The sequence below is a fragment of the Sceloporus occidentalis genome, unplaced genomic scaffold (assembly GCF_023333645.1).
Source record: "Sceloporus occidentalis isolate IW3139 unplaced genomic scaffold, rSceOcc1.0.p SCAF_45, whole genome shotgun sequence".
Taxonomy (NCBI): Eukaryota; Metazoa; Chordata; class Lepidosauria; order Squamata; family Phrynosomatidae; genus Sceloporus; species Sceloporus occidentalis.
In genome coordinates this window covers 5,519,562-5,542,299 of record NW_028317025.1, presented here as the reverse complement: position 1 = coordinate 5,542,299, position 22,738 = coordinate 5,519,562, and the positions used below count along the sequence as shown (strand labels likewise).

Below are 22,738 nucleotides of genomic sequence, written 5' to 3'. Positions count from 1 at the left end.
ACTAAGGCAAGACCAAAACAAAGGCTTCAAATTGGAAATGGGCAATATTCTGTACCAATGGAAGAGCAATAGGAAGAAACTTCAGACAAGTGTATGTGGATACGGTCACTGTGCTGTGGAATATGATGTTATATAAAATCAATAATAACTAGTTTATGCGCCAGAATCAGTTTTTCCATCTCTCTTCTATCTTATCACCTGTTCCGCTTCTCTGATGGAAAATCCAGCAGCCCCCAAACCCCAGCAGACAACATTTATGACCTATAGTAGTAGGTAGGTAGCTATACTACCAACACACAACACTATCCTGCACGCTCATTACCCCCTTTAAATGGCAATAATAAACCTTTTATTTGTGTAGAGATTGTAGCAGTAATAATAATCGTAACAGGGACCTTTGGGTCTATGGTCTCCAATGCATACATACAGAACCTTGTCTGAGTTGATCGACATTCTGTAAATTCTGACACAGGTGTGTCTCTCTCTCTCTCTCCTGCATAAATTAAGGAAGTATTATCTACCTGTTATTCATACGAAGATACTTCTTCATAGTTCAGGTCCTCCAGTTCAAACTCCCAACTACCAGACTTGCACATAAGATGGTTGTACCACGGGAGTTACTTTAAGGTTGGGCTGAAGTCTGGAAAAGCAGACTTTTAAAGAACTCAGGAGGTGCTAGCCTGTTTTAGACCTTTCCTCTTCATGAGGTTTATCCCCCACAGACTGCTCAGTGCACATTCTGGATTACAAACACATTAAAATTAAATGGCCAGGCCTCTTAGTCATACGAAACTCCAGAAAGATCCATACAATGCTAAATATCTCTTATGGGTCCCAAAGGAAGCAGCTTGGCTTACCATTGCCAAACTGGAGTATGGTGGCGGTATATAAATTGTAATAATATTCTGAGTGTTGTGCAAGTGATGTGTCACATAAAAACTTACAGTAACAGGTGGAGATGAAGGCCCTACTCAGACTGGAGCTTCACATAAACTTAACATATGTGCACAAGCAAATAAACTCCAAGTTGCTCGACACCCACATGGGTGGAGATAAGAAGAAAGACTGCCTAATAAAAGGGCCAGCTCTACATAGACTGTTACTGGTTTGAAAACAAGAACATCTAATGCCTACACCCTAAAGTACAAGGGTCTAGTGAGGAAAAGAAGACCCACAACCCGAAAATCCCCTAGAAACAAAATGGTAGATGACTAATGTAACTCAGTCAGGAAAACACTAACTCAATGGGGGGAGGGGACAGATGTCTTATTGATTAGGTCCTGCCCTACCTCAGTGGTAAACACTCCCTCATAGTACCAGCAGGCATAACAGGATGCTCATCTCCTCTAAATATGGAAATTATAAGCAGTATCCATAGAAAACTAAACTAAAGTGTAACTGAGGGAAGGAAAGTTCCAAAGATCTAGAATATACAAATATCTCTTGAATAAGCATTGCTGTAAGTATTCCTGCTCTCTATATAAATTAAGAAAAATGCTGCTTCCTGTGGTAGTTCACAAGTCAATGCCAGCAGAGTTATACAAACATATAGCTTCCAAAATGACCTTGAATCTATCACTCAGACAACACCCTCTATCTTTTATCTGTTTGTTTACTAAAACTAAAATGAGAGCTTGGTCAGAGCAGGGAATAAAGGAAGTGGCCGTTGTTTTTTTTTCCGTCTGGCTTTGTTTTATTCTTTCCCTTGTGTGAACGGTTGGCAGAGACTAGGCTTCCATAAAAACCCAAAGCCATTAATTAACAGGAAATGACCTTTAGATCAATGACAGTTTCAATAGGTTATGTTTATTCATAAACACAGTAACCAGTGTGGGAGAGTTAACTGACAGGATAAATTCTTTACCCTTACACAGAATTGTACATCAATTACAAAAATGTATTTGGCACAGCAATTAAGATGCACTATATTGGTATTTTTAATAGTATTTCCAAGGTGGCTAAATTCTGACAATAGCGAGATGTAGAGAACAGAAACATCAATTTTATATGCTATTGGATTCCAAACTCATTCAGTTATTAAATGCGTTCAGCTATGTAATAATTCTCCAGTGCTTGCTCAGTTAACACTGCATTCAGTCACAATGTCCTTGTGTCATTCTGAAATTCAAAAAGCGACACGCAACTAAGATGTAAATGACTGAGTTAATTATACATTCTGCAGGACCAACTGTTTCCCAGGAGAAAAAATCATTGGGACCGAGATTTGGGTGAGCTAAAATGCTCTGAATAAACTGCTGTGTAAATTTCATGAGAAAGTCCCCCTTTAAATAATTTGCCATAAAATATGTTCTGTGCCCCAAATAAGCTATCCACACCTACTCTTTAGCTTTTGATGAAATGAACTACCAATACTATCATATCAAAACTACTCAGATGTAACCCCTTTACCTGGATCAAATTTCTCCAGGAATCCTTACCACACAAATTATTTTGCATATTAAAAAGATTTATGAATATGTTCTTTTAACCTTTGTATGACCACAAAGCCACTGCTTGCTTACACAGGTGGGCAGTGTATGTTATACAAGTGTTAGATATAATGAACGCATTGATGGACTGCCATTAATTTCAAAAGCACCTACTCACCTGCCTCAGTTTTGCGTGCCGCTCATTGCAAGCTTGCACAAACCAAGTGTTCCTATGACCCCAGGTGGCTCCCAACACAGCAGCACAAGCTAAATTTTCAGAATCATATCAATATCCTTTAGGTTTGTATTTATTTTGCTGGGTGTGTTCAGTATTTCAATGCATAGCACGTTTGCTTATTTTAAGATTTATTCATGTTTTAGCTGCTACTAGTTACCTTAATAAAGCCTTTAATTTTTTTTATTTTTATTTTTTATTTTTTTTTAGACCTTAAGCACTCTGGTGCAAGATATGTTTGTGTCACAAATCAACATACCTGAGAGTGAGTGTGTATTCCCCTTGGATTTTGCTGGAGGCATCGCGCACCAAGAATGTCCCATCTGGAGTATCCCGAAGTTTCTCATTAACCTCCTCCCTGAAATAATGCACAACATTTAAAAACACAGTATCTCATAACGACAACAACCTTGTTCTTGGATCAATTTGTCTTTAAGATTGCTGCTTAGCATGACTATATTCTATTCTATTCAGAGCTCCAATAGAGCACAGAAGTATACAAAAGAAAGACCCAGCGGAAAATGTGACAATGTTTTGTTGGGTTAAAAATAAAGGCCATGATGCATTATGAAAGCATACATACATGTTAGGACAAAAAATACCAACAAAGATTAAAAAAAAAAAAAAAAAAAAAAAAAAAAAAAAAAAAGTGCCTCACCTAGAAATGTCACCCCAGTACCACTCTGCCTCCTGAAGTGTTCCTCCACCTCCATTAGCCTTGCATGTTGGTGGTTTGGGTTTTGCTGGCTTGGGAGGAAGAGCTATGGAGGAAAAGGAAAAAGTGACAATGTTGTACCTGCTAAAGGTGCTACTGCAATTAAGACAAAACATGAACTGCATTATCAGGCATGCTAAGAAAAAATTATCTTAGCACAGTCATTGTTATTGTTCATACATTTAAATACAGGACTATATGATTTACAGATTTAATCACAAAACTTTTAAGAATCATTTTAGCTTTTAAGGCAATAACCAACCAGTGCATATTGTTTGAGTCACAGTAGGGGGGAAAAAATATTCCCATAACTAAGGAGTAATTTCTTGAAAAGGTTTGGACATTCAACAATGAAAGATATTTTGTTTCTAGTACTGAACTTGGTTATAAAAGTCTCAGATTTCAAAGATCCTCATTGTTTGATGTAGCCTTCCGATTTAGACATCCTGTAAAAACCAAGACATGACTGCCCTCTTAAGTCCCTTTATCGTCAATCAGCAGCCTCAACTCAAATATACAATTAATATGTACCTGGAGGGTGCTGTTCAGATGGCAGCTCTCTATTTTGCAGCAGAAGCTCCAAAAAGAGGATGGGATAATCCGGGACGGCCTCCGCCCTGATACAAGAACAATGTGATAGGTGACGTCAACTCGCACATTAGACAGGAATACAGTTGGTTTACAGAAAAAAAAGTGATGTACGCATGCCTGTATATATATGCCGAAATACCTTGGCTCCTGCATGTGTGAAAATTGTGGAAATGTTTCTTAAACTAAAGGGGTGTCAAACTTCTGCACCACAGGTCACATTCTTTCAAGTTTCTTAAGGTCCCTTATTGGTTTGGATTCCAATGGCATCACATTAAACCAACTTTGGAACTTTATATGGAATTTACCACAAATCAATTTAGAAAACCATGCTACTAAAAATCCTCACCCAGTGATCACTGGTCTAAGCAGTAGTGGTCCAAAGATTTCAGCAGCCATCTTCAAAGTCAATCCATTGCTGTTACTTTTATCACACACTTTCCAAATGTGTCGGAGAAGGTGCTGGAAAGTAAGTAAATGCTGCAAGGGTACAGCAGGTGGCTGGATGATCATAGAAACTTGTTCTATCTTTTTACTCTCCTCTTTTGACTCTAAAACAGGAAGACAGATGAGCAAATAGTTAACCACAGTTTGCCAAACTGCTACGAAAAGTAAAATTATCTTCATAAATATAAAAAAACGTTAGTCTAAGGTATATTAAGCACACGCACGCATTTAAACAGATCAAAAAGAACATAAGATACCAGTTGGATGATAGAAAGTCATGAGCCCCCTGTGGTTGATCGGATTATTCCGATCCAGGTCGGAAGGGCCCTTTTTGAACAAAAACGGACACGAGTAAAATACTCTTAGTGAATTTAGCCAATATGTGATAATTCCAAACATAAATATTAGGCTTTAAATATTTAACTTTGTTACATACTTGGATAAAATGCCAGTCTATGATAGCATTCTCTTCTCCCTCAAACACACAGCTGTCCTTATTTAATGAAAGTTTTGCGCGTACTGTTAAATGTGCAAGATTGCCACTGGGAACAGGCAGGATGCTGCTGGTTTGGCTTAGGAGCCTCCAATATACTACAAGCAATCAAGGAGAGGGGACCCAACAATGTCGTAAAACACAGAATTTGATGATAAGAGCTATTCAGCCCATCTAGTCGGCCCATTTTTCCTTAAGTAAAGACTTAAACCAGATCTTGTATTAGATTCAAGAGAACCATATGCTTTTCCCATACATGTTTAAATTCCATTATGGTATTAGCCTCTGTCACTTCTCATGGGTGGCTGTTCCATTTATCCATCGCCCTCTTAGTAAACTAAAACTTCCTTACATTACAGCTAAGCCTCTGACTCTTTAGTTTTAGATAATGACCTCTTGTTTTAACCTTTGTTTTTCTTTGAAATAAAATTCCCTTCTGCTTTTTGTTAACTCCCTTTTATGTATTTAAATATATTTCTATCACATGTTCTTGCTATCTTCTTTCTTCTACGCTTCTACATATAGAGATCCTATATTTTCCCTCATAATTCCTATCCATCAAACCATTAACCCCTCCTCTAAACTCTCTCCAGAATGTCAGTATAGGATATATATAACTTATATAAAAGATACTTTTGATCCAACTTGCCAACGATGTATCACATTAGGTGGACATTTTCACATAAGACAAGATAAATATTCACAGTGAATGTAGCTATGAGTTGTAGAAACCATATGAAGATATAATCTTACTCACCGAGTAGTGCCCAGATGATCTCTTGGTGGACATGATATGGAATTACAGGATTTGGAAGATCTTGTAGAAATATCTTCACTGCATCTGCGATGGAATGTATATCTAATGTCTCCACGTCAATTCCTGCAAGGTCTTCAATAACAAGGAAACAATTGCTTAAAAGGGAAAGTTACAAAAAAGGTTTTGCATTTGTGGGTGACTTATGTTTGGTGTGTTCTTGTCAGCTATTTCAACTTGTGTGTTTAGGTGTAGCAAGGTAGCTCCCTGAGGCTGAGGACACATGGGGTAGATTTGAGTTTGGGAGGGGGCACGGATTGATTCCTAGGGAGACTCCTTGCCTGCCTGCCAAGTCCCCCCTTATGTCAAAGCCACCCTGTGCTCATTGGGGGGGCACAGGGTGACAGGAAAACCCATGTGGTCTGCCCTAACCAGACTTCCACGGCTATGGCGACTCTATATGGCCAAAAATACTCCATGCTCCTGACTGAGACCAATTGTCATTGGCCATCTCCGCGGTTCCTAGCCACCGTGCAGTTCCATGAATTTGCGGCTAGGAACCGCGGCAATGACTGCCGACAATTGGAACACTCTTTTGTTATTACGCTATACTTGTGGTGGGCAACACTTGGAAGTGGTTACGGAGCTCATTTGGAATCCTGGTTTTTATTACCCATCTTTAGGACCGAGGTTTACCCAGCCGCAGCTATGGTACTCTGGCCACCTGTCGCTCAGGGTCCCAAAATCGGATCAAGTTGCTTTTTGGAACATAACATCCTCGGGCCCTAAACTCTCCATTGGTACTGGGATTGATGCCGTTCCCTTAGGATCAGCCTAAAATAGTGACTTTTTGTCGGGTGGGCATTGCTGGCCACTATATTGAGGCAGTCTGGTCAGTCTGGTAGTTGATGGCATTATACTCTTGATCCGATTATGTTGTGTGTATGAATATCTGTGCTGTTCCCAATAATGTCAGTTCCTGTTGTACTCCAATAACAAGACAGAACTTGTATTGAGGTAAGTCTCGGTGCTGCCCTTGTCTGGACAGTAATGCACTATATTGCTACGCTACAGTGCCACTAAGGATCTGTGTTTCCTGCTGTCTTTGTATTCCTGATGGCTATGGGCAGAAGGAAGCAGCATCTGGAGGGTGTATCCAGTCAGGGTATGGCAGAATTTCTGACCTTTACCGCCCACTCATGCAACGTGTGTGTTCCGCTCCCGCAACATATGTGGCCAGTCTTCTCTTGTCCTGCCCAGGGAAAGCAGGAACGAAGCAGAGTCATGTGACGTGCCGTAAATTCACGTGACTCCGATGGGTTCCTGGGCAGAACAAGAGAAGAGACGCTGTGTGGGAGCAACCGAAGGCAGCCTTACAGGAGTGCACGGGATTACTGGGACCCGCACGTACATTGTCTTACCGCCCGCAACACCCGAAAAAAAACAACGGGACTCCCTTCCTGATGCAGTCCTCTAGTATGGGTTGGTCAATCCACAGGGCGTATTGACTAAACTAGTTTGCAAGTCACTTTTAAAGCCAGAGAACACTTCATAACACACAGCTACTCCGATTAGATTTGTGCAAGAAATCTAGCTGCACGGAACAGCCAAAAGGCTGGGCCAGCTTACCATCTCTTACAGGAGAAAATCGCCAGGCTTAATACTTCACTTTCTCTACCACCCCCTTCTTCCAAAGAGTAAGGGGACCACTGACACGTCATATATATTGTTGTGCTTTCCTCTCACAGCCGGGGCACTGACAGCCAATCTGCTATTTAATGGTAAGAATGTATGGGCCTTTTTACGGGTAAGAAGAGCCCTGAGCCTCACAGAAGCTTTTATGTGTAGATATTTACATATATATTTAAATATTTTTATATTTAAATTATATTTCAAAAGTCAGAGGAACTAAGATTTGAAAAGGAGGGTTATATTTTTGCTATATCATTTACCACCATCTTGTATTGTCATCAGATTCCCTTCTGCAGTAATTAAAATTGTTTATTAAACATATTTCATATATTACTTGCACTCCCCCTGTTATGACAGCTGATTTAATAGGAAAATAATGGAACACGTTTCTGCTCTCAACTGAATAAAGACCCAGGGGTTGTTCTCCCCTTGCGAAGACTGGTTCTTACCGGTTTTTAATGCGTTTCTGAACTCGAAACTAGAGGTCCTGTACAGCGTTTCACTGTCCAGTGCTGGAGGTGAAAGAAAAGAACAGCTCTCATATGCACAGCATCTAATAAATGCATCTCAAACATCAAAACAAACACTGAACAACCTACAGGACTATGCACTGCATTGGACATTATACACCATAATAAAGTATATATTAATATTGCTATTATATAAGGTGTATTATAGACACTATAAAAAGCATACCGAGAAAAAGCACAGCATAAACACACGAGAGGCATACATAAAAGTGTACATATGTTGAGAAAACTAGTTCAGAAATAAACAGGTGAACAAAAGGATTATGGCTTTCAAAAATGTACTGGTTGCGTAAGTGTTAGAATATTTTTGCAGATTACTAAAAAAAAAAAAAAAGATTAAGATGTACAGCAGTGTGCACACAAAAAAATCTGTCATGTTCAATTGACACCATACAAAGACTTTTTTTTTCTATTAATAACTCGAACATGTGGAGCGGCAAAGGAACTACTATGGACAAGACTCAGTGCAAAGCTCAGGAATCAAGTAGCTATGGCTCATATTTTGCTGGCGATGCCCAAAAATTTATGCCACAATCTCTGTATATAAGCCTTCCTTCCTGGCTTTAGAATTCTACAACATTTCCAGCCAATTTCCAGATGCGACCATTCATACTACGTTTGTAATGGCTCTTTTGGCAGCTAGACGTTAACAGATAAAAGAATAGTTAGTTTACGCCTTACAGGCAAAAGGCTAAAATGAATTGCTTGGTAGCGTTGCATACATCCTATTATTACATACATATTTATTACTAAAGCCCAACCTTTAAATTAGAAGACACCCATATACAAATTAAAAAAAAAAAAAATCTCACCTCTCTTTTCAATAGCATCAAGCAACCTGGCAAGGATGGGGGGTGCAATATCTGGAGGGGAAAAGTGGTCAACAAGCTCTGGAAGAGATTGTGCTACAAGAAAAAAAAAAGTATTTCAGTGTAGGTATATTGAATACATTGTAACTGAATAGAAAGTATCAAACAGCAGCAGCTTCAGAGTTTCATCTAGGAACTAATAGGAAAAGTTTCTGCGAACTGTAAGATTCTTGTTGTAAAATGCTGTAATGCCATAAACGGGCTTCATTTCATTGTTATGTGGCTACACCAAACATACTTCCAGTTGGTAAAAAGTCAACACTCCTGCATAGATTAGCCTAACATCCAGTGACATATTTTGGCCTAGACCAATTTACACTATGGAGGCTGTGACTTCATATCGGCACTCTGTTTCTTAAGAGCGCACAACTGGCAGAATATTATATGTTTCAATTGTTATGTGCTACTATATAAGTTATGTGCCAAAAGTTGAGATAAATAAAAGTGATGCAGAGCCAGGCCGTGTTCAAATCCACCCCACCCCCCCATCTTCTATTTTTTCACTACCCCCACCTTTTACATTTTGGCACATAGCTCAGTGCTTAATCCTTAGCCAGATTTATCTGCCTCATCAGCAGATTCCAAGCTCTACAGGCTAGTTAACTCTTAGTGTGGCATCAACAATTTTTTCTTTCAAATTTTGTTTCACAAAGCAAAGGAGTAGCCGAACAATCTCATACAATTTTGATGCTAAATTTCTGACCTTTGACATTCAGATGGCATATAATGCACACAGAACTTTGTACTAAGTACACATTGTAGAATACACTAAGAGATACAGTGCAATTTCTTATGAATGAAAAGCACTGTTTAGTATGATAAAAACAGAACTTTCTGATTAACCTACAATTTATTATGGGCGTGGGTAAGGTTGTTATTGGATTGACGCAGAATTTCAGTAAGAACTAAAGCAATTTTCCTGGTGTTTTCAACACTAAGGCATCAAAAGAGTTTGCCCACATAAAGAACCATGTCCTAGTAAACCAATATTTACACGCTTACTGCACAATAATCCATCTACCATGTCCTGTTCCACATTTATTGACATTTATTATGACTTCATAACAATGAAGGCACTGAGGAAAAAAAGACCAGTGCTTATGATGCATCTTCTTCATACATACACTCTGCTCCAAGACATAAGAACATGCTGGCGTAAGTATCCGGACCAAGGCCAACTAGGGTCTGGGCCAGGAGGGTGGTAAGGTCGGGGGGGGGGGGGCTACAGTCCTCCAACCACAAAAATTGGAGTGCAGATGTCCTGCTAAACAATAACAAGGGAGATCTTTGATCTTCTCAACCGGCCAGTTTTTACTATGGAGGCTCTGCAGAGACATCGCCTGCACAGCAACTAGCTGGGAGGGTGGCGCATATGGCGGAATTCTGCATAAAAAGGCGCACCACAAAAATTGGGGCCAGGCAGTTATATGCATTAAAGTGCATAGGATGGCTGGAGTGTCCCTTTAAAGATCAAGCACACTTCAAATTATGTAATCTTTGGTTATTTATTTTGGAAGTTGGATGATAACCAAACTATACATTATGAGGAGACAGCTTTAGGGTGGTTCGTGTCCTTGGCCCCTCATAACATATGGTTACTGTGAGCTGAAGGCATGCTTCATCCTATGGCAATGCATTGTTTAGCGAGTAAATCCCATGATATTTCCACAATTCACTCAAACCATCATAAACGCTACTGCACAAATACGTTCTGTTAAAATCCCAGAACAATATTCTTTAATAACTAGCTAGAGGAAATATAACCTCTATGACAGATTGAGAAACAAAGAAGCTACAGAATATTTTCTTATAGCTGATTTAGAATGTTCCTTAATTATACAGAGCTGGTTCCACAGCATTACATTAGGTGGGAGTAACAACTGATCTTTCCAGTCACTCTTACATGAATGCTGAGCTGTCAGTTTTGGAAAAGAACCTTTCCCTTTTGTTTTCACAAGTGAAATTCTTCCATACTCACTTCTGCTGCAGGTGGCTACAAGTGTGGCAAGCCAGGGTCAATCGAATAGATATACACAATACCTGCATCAATATTAATCCCAGTAGCCCATTTTGTTATATATAGCCCGCTAACTGTGCTCTTCAGCAGCAACAGTACCAAAATCAAACTCCACATGCAGCTTATTCAGTTATCAAGAGAATTTGCAGAAGAGGTGTTTAACTTAAAAGGGGCATTTCAGTCATCATATGCACTTTAACCCATATGATAGCTGTGCAGTCCCTTTACATTTCTGTATTGTACAGAACATACATACACACAAACATACATATGCCCATTTAATAGTTTGAGGTCAATTAGAAATGTCCGTGTCATTTTTTCCATTAAAATATCAAGTGGATCATACATACAGTCATGACATTGGTAAGGTTTTAAATGACTTGCCAGGAGCATCATGGAAAAACATACCTATCGTGACAATCGACGTGCCTGGCACGTCAATGGTCGTAAAGGTGTTAAATCAGCCATTTCCAGCTACAACATTAACATCTACACTCTATATCTGATTCAAAATTTGCTTTTCTTCGCTCAGTGTTTTGAAAAGTAGCATGCATTTCAAATATGGCCCTGCTGCAGAACAGAGCTTAGGAAGAGGCTTCTGTCCTTCAGGGGGTGTTGCTGGATGTCAGCAACATTCAATGATATTTAGTGGCAAGATCACTGCATAGACAGTTATTTTTTTTACTAATTAAATCACATTTGAAATTAAAAAATGTATATATTCATATAAAAGATTATATTTAATGATTTTAAATATTTCTATTATATATACACACACACATATGTGGGTTATCTACTTTTGAAAAAATGTGGGTGGGGATTCATGGCAGCTTTACAATGTCACTATCATTAATTTTGAAAAGAAAATTGTGATAGCAATACTCTACTTTTACTTATTGCTGTATAACTTGGGTATTTCTAAATTATTTTTTAGATGAGTAAAATATGTTTCAAATAAAAGTATAATATATATATATATACACACACATATATATATATATATATATATATATATATATATACATACATACATATACACACACACACACATTATATGACAAGATCAAAATAACAGTATTTAAAGAAAGTTCTTCTTATCCCCCACCCCCCAAAAAAATAATTTATGTGGGTATAGCAAACGAGAAGGAAGAAAATTACATTTTCACGAAGGGTAGAACATTTAAAACAAAAAAAAAAACAGTCTGGTCACAAAAGGGGTTAATGGAATATTTTCCTGGGCTACAGAGGCCCTCTATCAGCAACCATCCTCCTGTGTTCCAATGGCATGTTGTGTTAGCTAATCTGAGTTTAAGATTACAGGCTAATTGATCAATAGTAAACCCTTTTACAACTATCTAGGATGTTTCTAAACATCCTTGTTTTCCATGAAAACAGCTAAGTGACCCCAAATTTTTGAACAGTTGTGCATAGTAGATAGTAGAACACTGTCCATCTACCTCCCTAAACATTCAGAAAGGCTCCAACCCCCCATTCTCTAAAACTGTCTGTTGAACTGAGTTTCTGCCATGTGTCTTTTGTGGAAGAAAAAAAAAAAAAAAAAGATTTAAACTGGTTCTAGCAAGATCAGTCTGCTGTGTTCAGTACATGGAAGAAGAAAAAAATAGCACACACTGCCTGAGACTTTTTCAGCAATTCAAAGCAGATTTGTTTTCTGCGTGCATTTTTGAGAAACAATCTCTGTCCTTCAAAGCTTCAAAAACTCTATTCACAACCAACTTTACACTGACATTTTGTTAGTTATTATGGTTATCTAGCACCATCAACTAAGATAGCTCCTTACTGAGTCGTTTGTAGTAAATTTCTTTGTTAACTATGCCACACGGATTTCCCACAAGTCCAAATCCCAATAAGATCCAAAGGTAGACTGGCATCCAAGCTATCATTCTATCCTGTCTCCTATATTACAATTAATGTCAAAGTTTTAACGCCTAAGAAAAATTCAAAAAGGGAGCAATTTTAAAGTTCTAATTCCAAAATAACCTTAACTTGCCTTTATACACTATGCTTGGGACCAGACGAAATTAACATCTAAAAATGAACATCTAGGCTCAGGAACAGTTGTACTGCTAGGCTCAGGAACAAGCTTTACCACTGAAAACAGTACCTCTAAAATGAAATGTTAACTAAAACTAAAGTAGACAGTATGCTTGGGCTTTTGTAACCTAAAATGTTACAATATTCTTATATGCATCACGAGTTAAAGGCTACATAGAGCCAGTTTGGCCTACCTCCAACACCTTAAACTATAAGGTATGTTACAGAAGACCATTTTTCATGACAGGCTATGGAGTTTAGAAAGGGAGACAACAGTCCACAATAAAAGACACATAGTAAAAAGGCTAGAGACACATGCATAATGCAGTGCATGCATTACCTATTGCATTTGGAAAATGCGAATACTGTTGCATTTAACCCCCCCATCAGTTTCCTGCAGGGAGCACAACGCTGTAACCTTTCACATGTTCAGTAACATACCAATGGGAGAAGCAGAAACATCTAGTCACATGCATGCTTCACCATATCCATATTGCCAAAAGTATGTGGACAACTAGCAATCACACCTATATAAGCTTGTTGAACATCTCATTTCAAAACCATGCTCATTGATATGGAGTTGCCCCCCCCCCCCGACCACCACCACTTTTGCAGCTATAGCAGCCTACACTCTGCTGGGTTAGGCAGATGCCAAAAGGACATTACCTGCCAAACTGCATTGTGCAAACTGTAAAAGTGCACAAAGCAAGGTAGATAAATACATGGTTGGATGAGTTTGGTGTGTAAGAACTTGACTGGCCCGCACAGGGCCCTGACCACAACCCCATCAAACACCTTTGGGATGAACTGGAATGGAGATTGCTAGCCAGGCCTTTTTATCCAACATCAGTGCCTGACCTCACAAATGCTCTGCTTAATGAACAGGCCAAAACTCTCACAGAAACTACAAAATCTTGTGGAAAGCAAAGGTGGGGACCAACTAAAGGTCCCTGTTGGTGTAACAGTCAGGTATCCCAATAGTGTGTGAGCTTGTGTGTCAAATGGATGACCTGCTGGCAACAGGTTCCCACCTATACTGGCTAACACAAGGAAGAACAGTGCTGATCATGGAACACCCTGGCACAACATCCTTCAACCACCAGCCAATAACCTCCCTACAATATGGACCAATACATGAGCACAGCCCGGAAGGGCATTTGGAACACCACCAGAGGCTCCAAGTACCAGGTGCTCATAGACGGAGCAGTCGTCCAAGACTTAAAGTCTAGACAGACCAACCTGAGCACAACCTGGATTGAGTACAAGAAAGTCCAACACCCAGAGACTGTACACCAGCTGGAAAGATGGAGTCTGGTAAGTGTCAAAGCCACTGTCCTGAATGAAACCAAGAGCATCTGTTAGTACATGGGTAAGATGAAATCCAAAGAGGAGCTCCTGAGAGAATGCCTGAACCAGCAACCGACATGCAACGAAGATCAAGTGGAGCATGTACCATGGCAAGCCAGGACCTTGCCTGTCACTAATAGTCCAGGATTTTTTGTTACGTAATTTACATCATACAATTAAAACAGTGGTTCAGGGGCAGGATAGGCTTGGGCCCTTAGGCTCCACTTTGCCTAATGCATTCATCCTAGTCTGTCAATTCAAGTTTTGTCACATCATTTGAATATATATTGTAATAAGTGCTGCGTACATTTTTTGGCTCTATATACATGGAAGAAGTAAAATTGTATGGTGAAATGCATGTTCACAGTCATCAATTCACTTCTGGGTATCTGTTCCTCAGCAGCAGTGATATAGAGCAAAAACATTTTTTTCCATGGGGGAAAAAAATAAAGCGCATGGCTGCAGTAGGGTTAAAGGGGGATTTGGCAGGCATGGTGTCATTTCTTTTGGAGCCTGTCCGTGACAAGGGACTATATCAGAGCTGCTTGGAGACGGGAGAGGAACAAAAGGGGAATTATTTGCACGGCTGGATCTCACTGCCCCTTCTTTGAAGTCTGCATCTTGTGGAGCAGAGTCAGAATGGAGCTTAGTCCCATGGCTAGGACATGCTGTGCTAACCTCATATTTACATGCACACACTCCAGTACATATATTTGCCCTAAAGGGATTCGTGTATAAAATGTATATAGAGACAAAAAATGTGATCATTGGTAGCTTGTGCTTGTTTGCATATGCCTACCCAAAATCCCTTACAGTGGTGGTAGCAGTACAAGATGTCTGTAGGAAAGCAATTCTTCTGGCTTGTCTGGTGGATGTAGACAAGTGTTTAATAATCCCTCTGCTATATTCTATACATATACACACACATTATTACGTAGTAGAAAAATCAGCTACTGCATACAATATCAGATGCCTTTCGGAAAACATACTTTACTAGGACTGTGGATGCCAATCTCTCATATATAATTTTTTATTGTTACTTTTTACACACAGCAAATCACAGCAATCACTAACCTGCTGAATTAGATTGTTCAGTCCTCGAGGTTATAGGTGTGGCTGGCAATGGTCGTTGCCCTCGTGGGCGATGGGCTGGCAGTGACATTCGGACAGGTCCAACAAACTCAACATACGTTCCTGGAAAGTCACCTTTCTGTTTGGTTCTTTCATTGACACCAAAAATCCACCCAATGCGGTTGGGGTCTTTTTCATCTATATCTTTGTAGCCAAGAGAAAGTAATGCTGCTCTGCTTACTGTCAAAATATCACCTGGCGAAAGATCAATATCTTCCTCTCGTTCCTTGTCATATGGGTACAGTGCCCGGTATTGAAATCCTTCAGCAGACATTGGTGCAGTTTATTATACACAGTGACTTCCACGGGGTCAAGAAGTCTTGGCTGCTCAAGAATGGCCTTAGTGCATTGGAACAAATAGGAGAGGAAGAAGGTTACAGTTTTTGACTCATTGTAGCAATAAAATAGAAAAAAAAATGCTTGCCAATGGTCATTAACATTTTCCTCCCAAAGTGTTGTTTTGTGTAACCTCTAAAGTACTTATGTCTTATACATTAAGAAAGCAGGGTGAAAACATGGAAACGTTGGCTCTAAGTGCCTCTTATTCTGAGTTTAAATCCACGGTTCAGCCAAATTATGGAACACAGGAAAAGTGAGACAAACATAATCCAGGACTTTATAGGGATCATGCGGCAAAAAGGAGAAGATCAAGTGGTGAAGCTGTGAGAGGGCTTCCTGTACAATAAATGGTAATTCCTGGTTCAGTGCTCTGGATATCGCTGGACTGTCTGAAACGAAGAGAGATACTGTAAGATCAAAAATAAAATGAACAAGACTGGTGGTAGTTACTATGCTTAGAGTTAAACCATACCAGATCAGTCGATTACTTAATTATTGCCAGCACTTTAACTGGCCTTTATCTATATGCAACTTAAACTCTACTAGACTAAAAATCCTTAGAAAGATCCATTTTAGCGTAAAAATACATGTTTTGATAACTCAAACCGTGACAAATTAAGTAATTTACGACTCAATTATACAGACCTAACATCATTTTTTTTTTTTAGGTAAACAGGCAAAAAAATTATGAAATAGATTGGATAAACACATAACATTTGTTTTACGGTAAAATGCACAAACCAAAGATTAGCTCTTGTCCAAATTTCTTAGAATAATTAATAAATGACAAGGTAAAAGAAAAATTATTTACATATACCAAGAAAAGAAAATTCAGCTAGGTCATTTCAACCGTGGTTTCCATAAATCCACTGATGACAGATTGTAAACATGCTTGGGTTTTGCCTTCATTCATGTCCAGAGGTGGCTTGTCCTAAGAGGCAATCCCAGTGTGGGGAAAACAAAAAACATACAATTCTGGCTCCAAGTTTCTTTTGCTAACGCACAATTCCATTGGTATATAATATATTCACTTTTCAGAAATACTCAATATGTAACCACAATGTGTATTGCTTTTGTTACATGCTTGAGCAAAATATGTGAATAAAATTATTTCTGGAGCATATCCACACTGTTCTTTATTGCGGCTTCAATGTTTGAGAAGGTCTTCCTGTACCTGATATAATAAAATCTCACTTTCTATCTTGGAAATATGGTGGCACAACACAAGATCACTGTCAGGGAGACAGAAGAGAGTTAACAAGCAACAATTACACTTAAAATATTGACGTTATTATTTCTATGCTAAGTAGATTGCAAGAAGTTGGTGAGTGGGACTTCTATACAACTAACCTGCAGTTGAAACCCCCACAACACCTCATAGAAGCTATACTGCAGTTTGCAGGTCGCATCTACTCATGCTGAATTCCTGGATCTGCCCCTGGAGACAAAGAAACTAAGCATTTGTAGCCATGCCCGTGTGAATGAAATCTCCTCCACAAACAATACAGGCAGGGAATGTTTAACATCAGCCAGAAAGAGGGGGGGGGGACACAATTTACAATGCTTTATTAAATAATACGAATGTGAAACCTCCAGTGTTACAGAAAATAAAGGGTGGTGTGTCACAGACTTCACTTTGCAGGATATCAAAAATCTATTTTTCAGCAGTTTCCAGTATCTAACTGGAGTTGATATTACATTCCTTCTAGAAACCCAAGAGAGATGAGTTGAGAGGGAACCTTTCCTGAAAGATTTAAATTCCTATGTTTTAAGAGAAAATATGAAGGGCTTGTGTAGTGTGCCAGAAGAAAATCTGATTTCCTGGGGATTAATACATTGTGGGTCATTTGTGGTCAAATTAAAAATGTAACTTTGCTATATTAACTATACAGTATAAGCTAGCAATGCAGCCTTTGCCGTAGGAGTGTTCTTCTAGCATGTGAAGACCTCAGCCAATCTCAAAAACTCTTGAGATTTCACAGTTGATCATGTGGGAAACTTAAAGGGCTGAATGTTATATCTTGAGAAACTAATTATAGCGCTCAATAGAACTTCAAAGTTGCTCGCTGGATGATTTGTTTTATCTTGCTACAAAAAGTGTCCTTTTGTATTGCCTGCTGCACTACAGTCCGTGTGTTTGTCTGTGTGTCTAATTATATATAACAGCAATCTACTCATCAGTGAGCACTGCAACACGACAAGAAATACCTTTAGGATCTCTACAGACACCAAAGGTCTTCTAATTATCAGAAAGTATCCCAGATTGTGACGCGAGATCACTGGGGTTTGATTAATTGTGTTTATAATTTTGCTACTGTACACAACCACAAAGGGAGTCTGAGTAGGTGCATGCAAAAAAGGTCAACAATGATCACCTTTCGCCTCTATATACACTTTATACATTTTAAGCAAGTATCACAACCTCATGCTGACAAGTCCCATTAAGGACAAAACAGCTGTCCATGAGTGTTGATCTGGGTACTGCGCCTCGTTCCTGAGTTTTGCCTTAAGGCTGTGGTACAGTGGACATTTACCCTCAAGAAATCCATGCATAAAGTGGATACAGAGGCCAAAGGTGATCATTGTTGCCTTATTTGCATGCACCTATCCACCTATCTCTTGTGGTTGTGGCAGCACCATGAGATTTCTAAGGGGAAAATAATGCTTCTGCCATCCCCTTAATTTTAAGTAGACAGGTTTTCCATCACCTTTACCCCACCATAACTTTTGTAATTGGCAATCCCCATTGCATGCAGAGAAGAGGGAAGACTTCCTGGGTCAGAAGCCCCGTACATCTGATATTTGGCTTTGATGTTAAGGGATCCCTTGAGGTGGTAGAAGCCCACGTAACTTTGATAACATCAACTATAGTACTGGACCCAGATATTTGCTTTATGCACCACGAAATTCCATTTCCAGTGGCATCTAATTCCGATTAGAACTATGTATGTCATTAACATTTCAAAATTACATAACACCTACATCTTTGGCAGGATGATTATTACAAAACATACTGCCTTTGAATATAGGAAAGTGCCTTGCAAATGCCAAGGGGAAAAAATTAGCATTTTCAATGACAGACTGGCTGATGCAGAAAATTGTATGTCAAGGAAAATGTAAGAAAAAAAAATCCCGGAATTAATAAGGACCAGATGTCTATCCTCTCCAGTAAATACAGCCAGCTGTTAGTTCGCTAGATCATTTAACCCTTGTGCTGTGAAAGGGGTCCACAAAAGCACAGCATAAGCTGACCTAAAATTAGATTTTCGCTTGTACTTGTTATGACCGAAATATTTAATGGTAGGGAATGAATCAATACAAAGGTCTCAGTATGCAGTAACAGAGCATGATGGATTTAAAAAAAAAAAAAAAAAAAAAAGTATTCTTTGGAATAGGCCACACAAAAAGTATGAGCTTTTCATCTAACAGGCTTCAGGAATGTTTAATGTTGAATTTTATCTCTATAATTGCAAAAGGAAATTATGACCATGTCATAGAAAGCTCAGCCTAAATTAATTTATTGAATGTGGCCATTTACTTGGATTTAAAGCTAGCCTAATTAGTCCTACAAGATATTTAGTAACTCAAAATTAAATCTTGGTAGCCATATCAGTAACAACACACAGAAGCCGCTACGCGAGTAATTATGTAATTTAAAAAGTTTACAAATTCCATAAAAGTCTCCAACCCAACCCAAAAAGCAAGGGGAACTGGGAGGATGTCTTCTCCTTCCTTATTACCAATTATGGATATAAAAAATATCAATCATTCCAAAAATAGATATGAGGGGTGCAAATTCAATGACTTGAAAATAATTGAGACTTGTATATATAATTTCAGAGCTCAATCTTCATTTTCAGCACAGGTAAGAAATTCAGCTTCAAGGTCCAAATAGATTGAAAAAATTAATCACTAATTGCTGAAATGCATACACATATTTAAACAAGAGTATCTCAATCACAATACAATGTGCATCAGTTTCAAGTCTAAACCACTGCACAACAAATAAGATCAAAGGAAATCTGATATTAGGGTGGTCTTTGTACTACATTGGTTGTAATGAGCTACAGCTGTGGCAGACAGTAGTGTGAGCACTTTTGTGTTTGCCAATGTCTGTTTTGATTGACTGTTTATACCCCTGTCTTAACCCCTTAACATCCAATGATTTATTATTACAGCATGGGCTCTCGTCTGTTGTTGCACTGCAATGGAGCTTAGGGCAAGATCTGGTTCACCTACACAGCAGTAAAATCTACCAGCAATAAATGCCTTATTGTGCATTCAGGCAAATATCAAAAAGAGAGGAGTAGAGGACTATCCAGACCCAGCTGGGATCTCTGATCACAAGTACTGCAATCAGCAATGCATCGCCACAGACCCATACTTCATGACCACGGTCTGATCAGTATAGAGAGTTTCTCCCTCTTTTAAAAAATTTGGAAAAATAAAATCTATTAAAAACTAGTAAAAACAATAAAATAAAGGCACCCTAGTGAGATCAGCATGATATCTGAGAGCTACAAGATTACAACATGGATCTCTGTTGTCTTGCAAGCAGTGCAAAAAAATGTACCGTATTTGCTCGATTATAAGACGAGGTTTTTTTCAGAGCAAATGCTCTGAAAAATACCCCTCGTCTTCTAATCGGGGTCGTCTTCTAATCAGACCTCAAATAGAGTCTGATTAGGAGACTAAGATCCAGATCCCCCGCACCGCTGCAGGGGACCTGGATCCTCCTGTCTCACCCCCCCCCCCCCATCATACACACTTACCCGGTGCTTCCTGCTGTATTGCCGGGGCAGCGGGTTGACGTCTACGCGATCCGCGTAGACAACGTCCGCTGCAGCCGGAAGGAGGTGTGGCTAGCAGCGGGGGTTGTCTGCGTCCGTCGCGTAGACCTTCCCCGACTGTCAGAGATCTCTGATCTCTGACAGCCGGGGAAAGTATACGCGACGGACGCATACAAACCCCCGCTGCCAACTCCACCTCCTTCGGGCTGCAGCAGAAGGCGACGTCAACCCGCTGCCCCGGCTGGAAGCACCGGTAAGAGAGGGCTGAGAGGGGAGAGAGGGGAGAGGGGAGAGAGGAGAGAGGAGAGGAGAGGGGAGGGGAGGGGGAGGAGAGAGGAGAGGGGAGGGGGGGGAGAGAGGTGTGTGTGTGTGTGTTAGTTAAATGGGGGCATAGGGCATTTCTGGAGTGGCGTTAAGGGGGCATTTAATAGAGCACTCTGCCTCCTGAAATGCCTTATACCTCCCTATATGCCACTCTGCCCCATAATATGCCTTTTAACCCCCTAAATGCCAGAGTGGCATATAGGGGTATAAGGCATTTCTGGAGGCAGAGTGCTCTATACAATGCCTTTTAACTCCCTTAATGCCACTCTGCCTCCTGAAATGCCTTATACCTCCCTATATGCCACTCTGCCCCATAATATGCATTTTAACCCCCTAAATGCCAGAATGGGATATAGGGGTATAAGGCATTTCTGGAGGCAGAGTGGCATATAGGGGGTCAAAAGGCATACCATGGGGCACAGTGGCATATAGAGGGTTAAAAGGCATATCATGGGCCACAGTGCCATATTGGTGTGGCAAGCCTGGGGGCAGATGTGCGTAACTGGGGGACAGGCTGGAAAATACAAGAAATAAAAACAAAAAAAATATTTTTCTCAATCATAGCTTTTATTAAAAAAAATAGTTTACATGAATTAACATTTACTGGTAAAACTTTTTTCCTTTAGGGTCGTCTTATATTCAGGCTTTTTCTTTTTTCCTAAGTTAATATTCAGATTTTGGGGGGTCGTCTTATAATCAGGGTCGTCTTATAATCGAGCAAATACGGTATATAAAAAAAAAAGGAATTAAAAAGTCACTACCCCCACCCCACCCCCCAAAAAACCCTTAAGTATTACAAGAATAGGGTTCTGTGTAAGGGAGCAAAGTGTCCCTCAAACATAAAAACCTTGTATATGTGGAGTACTATTGTAATTAGGAGATGCTTCTGAAAACAATATGGTTTATGTCTGATGCTGATTATTTACAGCTACTTATTTCAATTAGATGTGTCATTTCCTGCACACTACAAAACCTAGCGAACTCGGGCACAACTGGTAGATGTACAGGTATGTACTGCCGATGCCTGCTCTGCTACTTAAGTTAGAAAAAAAAAAATTCACACATATATATACACACACACATATCCACTTAACAGCATGCATCCATACACTATTTTGCTTTTCTTCCCTTGTGTAACAGTCTTGACAAACAAGGAACACTCGTGTTACAGACAACGTTTAGTGAATAAAAATGTTCTCACAAGAAGTAAAATATAGCTTCACAGATAACGCAAAGCTTAAAGAAAGCAAAACAAACATGAATATATACTGATTTTCCATAATATCTCTGGAACAATAAGCACCTGTGGGTGATACAATTGCTAAATTTAGGACTAAAAGTGCTTGACATTATTTTGTACACAAAGTAATATGCACCCACCAGCAAAGTGTAAGCGTATAATATACAAGATCACCCAGGCAGTTTACACTAAGAGAAAGGTAGATGCATTCTAGACTCTTGAATAACCTCAGTAACTTTTGTCTGTTCTGTATATTGCGTTTGTAATTTGGAAAATACTATATCACTAAGGTTGGTAGGGGTATGGATTCCAATATTAGTCACATATGTTTTAAAAATTAGTTACTGTCATTTTGGTTTCTTAGTTAAACCATATCATTTACTGTATGGCATGTATTTATTTTTTTTCCCTCTTCTTGGGTTAAATCTGATTTTAATTTAACCTTGCTAACTTAAGCTAAAAAAAAATGCAATTACAGCTAAACAATTTATAAGTTAGCAAATGCAGCACCAAATAGGGCAAGCATGCATTCAAAACAGCAGAATGTGTTTAAATTTTACCAATCTGCATTGGGCAGCTATTTACCCACCATCTGGTAAACCCAGACATTCAAACTGGATACACACAACTCATTAGTCTACATCAGTCATGAGTGGCTGCATTTGCCCTGTGGCTGTAACCTATACATTTGCATAGACAACTCAGACAGCCAAGGTCAATTAGCAAGGTCAAAAGGACCTGGT

At 39.3% G+C, this 22,738-nt stretch overlaps 2 protein-coding genes across 2 annotated transcripts in view; both read right to left on the bottom strand.

The window, feature by feature from the left end:
• The window catches only part of LOC149289518 (phosphatidylinositol 3-kinase regulatory subunit beta-like), a 42,819-nt gene extending 27,258 nt beyond the window's left edge, over positions 1 to 15,561 (bottom strand). Inside the window, exons 1-8 of the mRNA XM_089490490.1 lie at positions 15,246 to 15,561; positions 8,696 to 8,788; positions 7,803 to 7,865; positions 5,665 to 5,796; positions 4,296 to 4,518; positions 3,911 to 3,996; positions 3,323 to 3,425; positions 2,924 to 3,022 (exon numbers count right to left, since the gene is read on the bottom strand). The gene's annotated coding sequence lies outside the window, so the exon portion shown is untranslated. The remainder of the gene's footprint in view (positions 1 to 2,923; positions 3,023 to 3,322; positions 3,426 to 3,910; positions 3,997 to 4,295; positions 4,519 to 5,664; positions 5,797 to 7,802; positions 7,866 to 8,695; positions 8,789 to 15,245) is intronic.
• Positions 1,286 to 15,576, bottom strand: LOC149289517 (phosphatidylinositol 3-kinase regulatory subunit alpha-like). Its single transcript, XM_089490560.1, has 8 exons — positions 15,246 to 15,576; positions 8,696 to 8,788; positions 7,803 to 7,865; positions 5,665 to 5,796; positions 4,317 to 4,518; positions 3,323 to 3,475; positions 2,924 to 3,022; positions 1,286 to 1,346 (listed from the first exon to the last, which is right to left on the bottom strand). Exons 1-8 carry the CDS (start codon positions 15,574 to 15,576, stop codon positions 1,286 to 1,288), a joined length of 1,134 nt encoding a protein of 377 aa, XP_089346686.1.
• Positions 15,577 to 22,738: the final 7,162 nt, after the last annotated feature.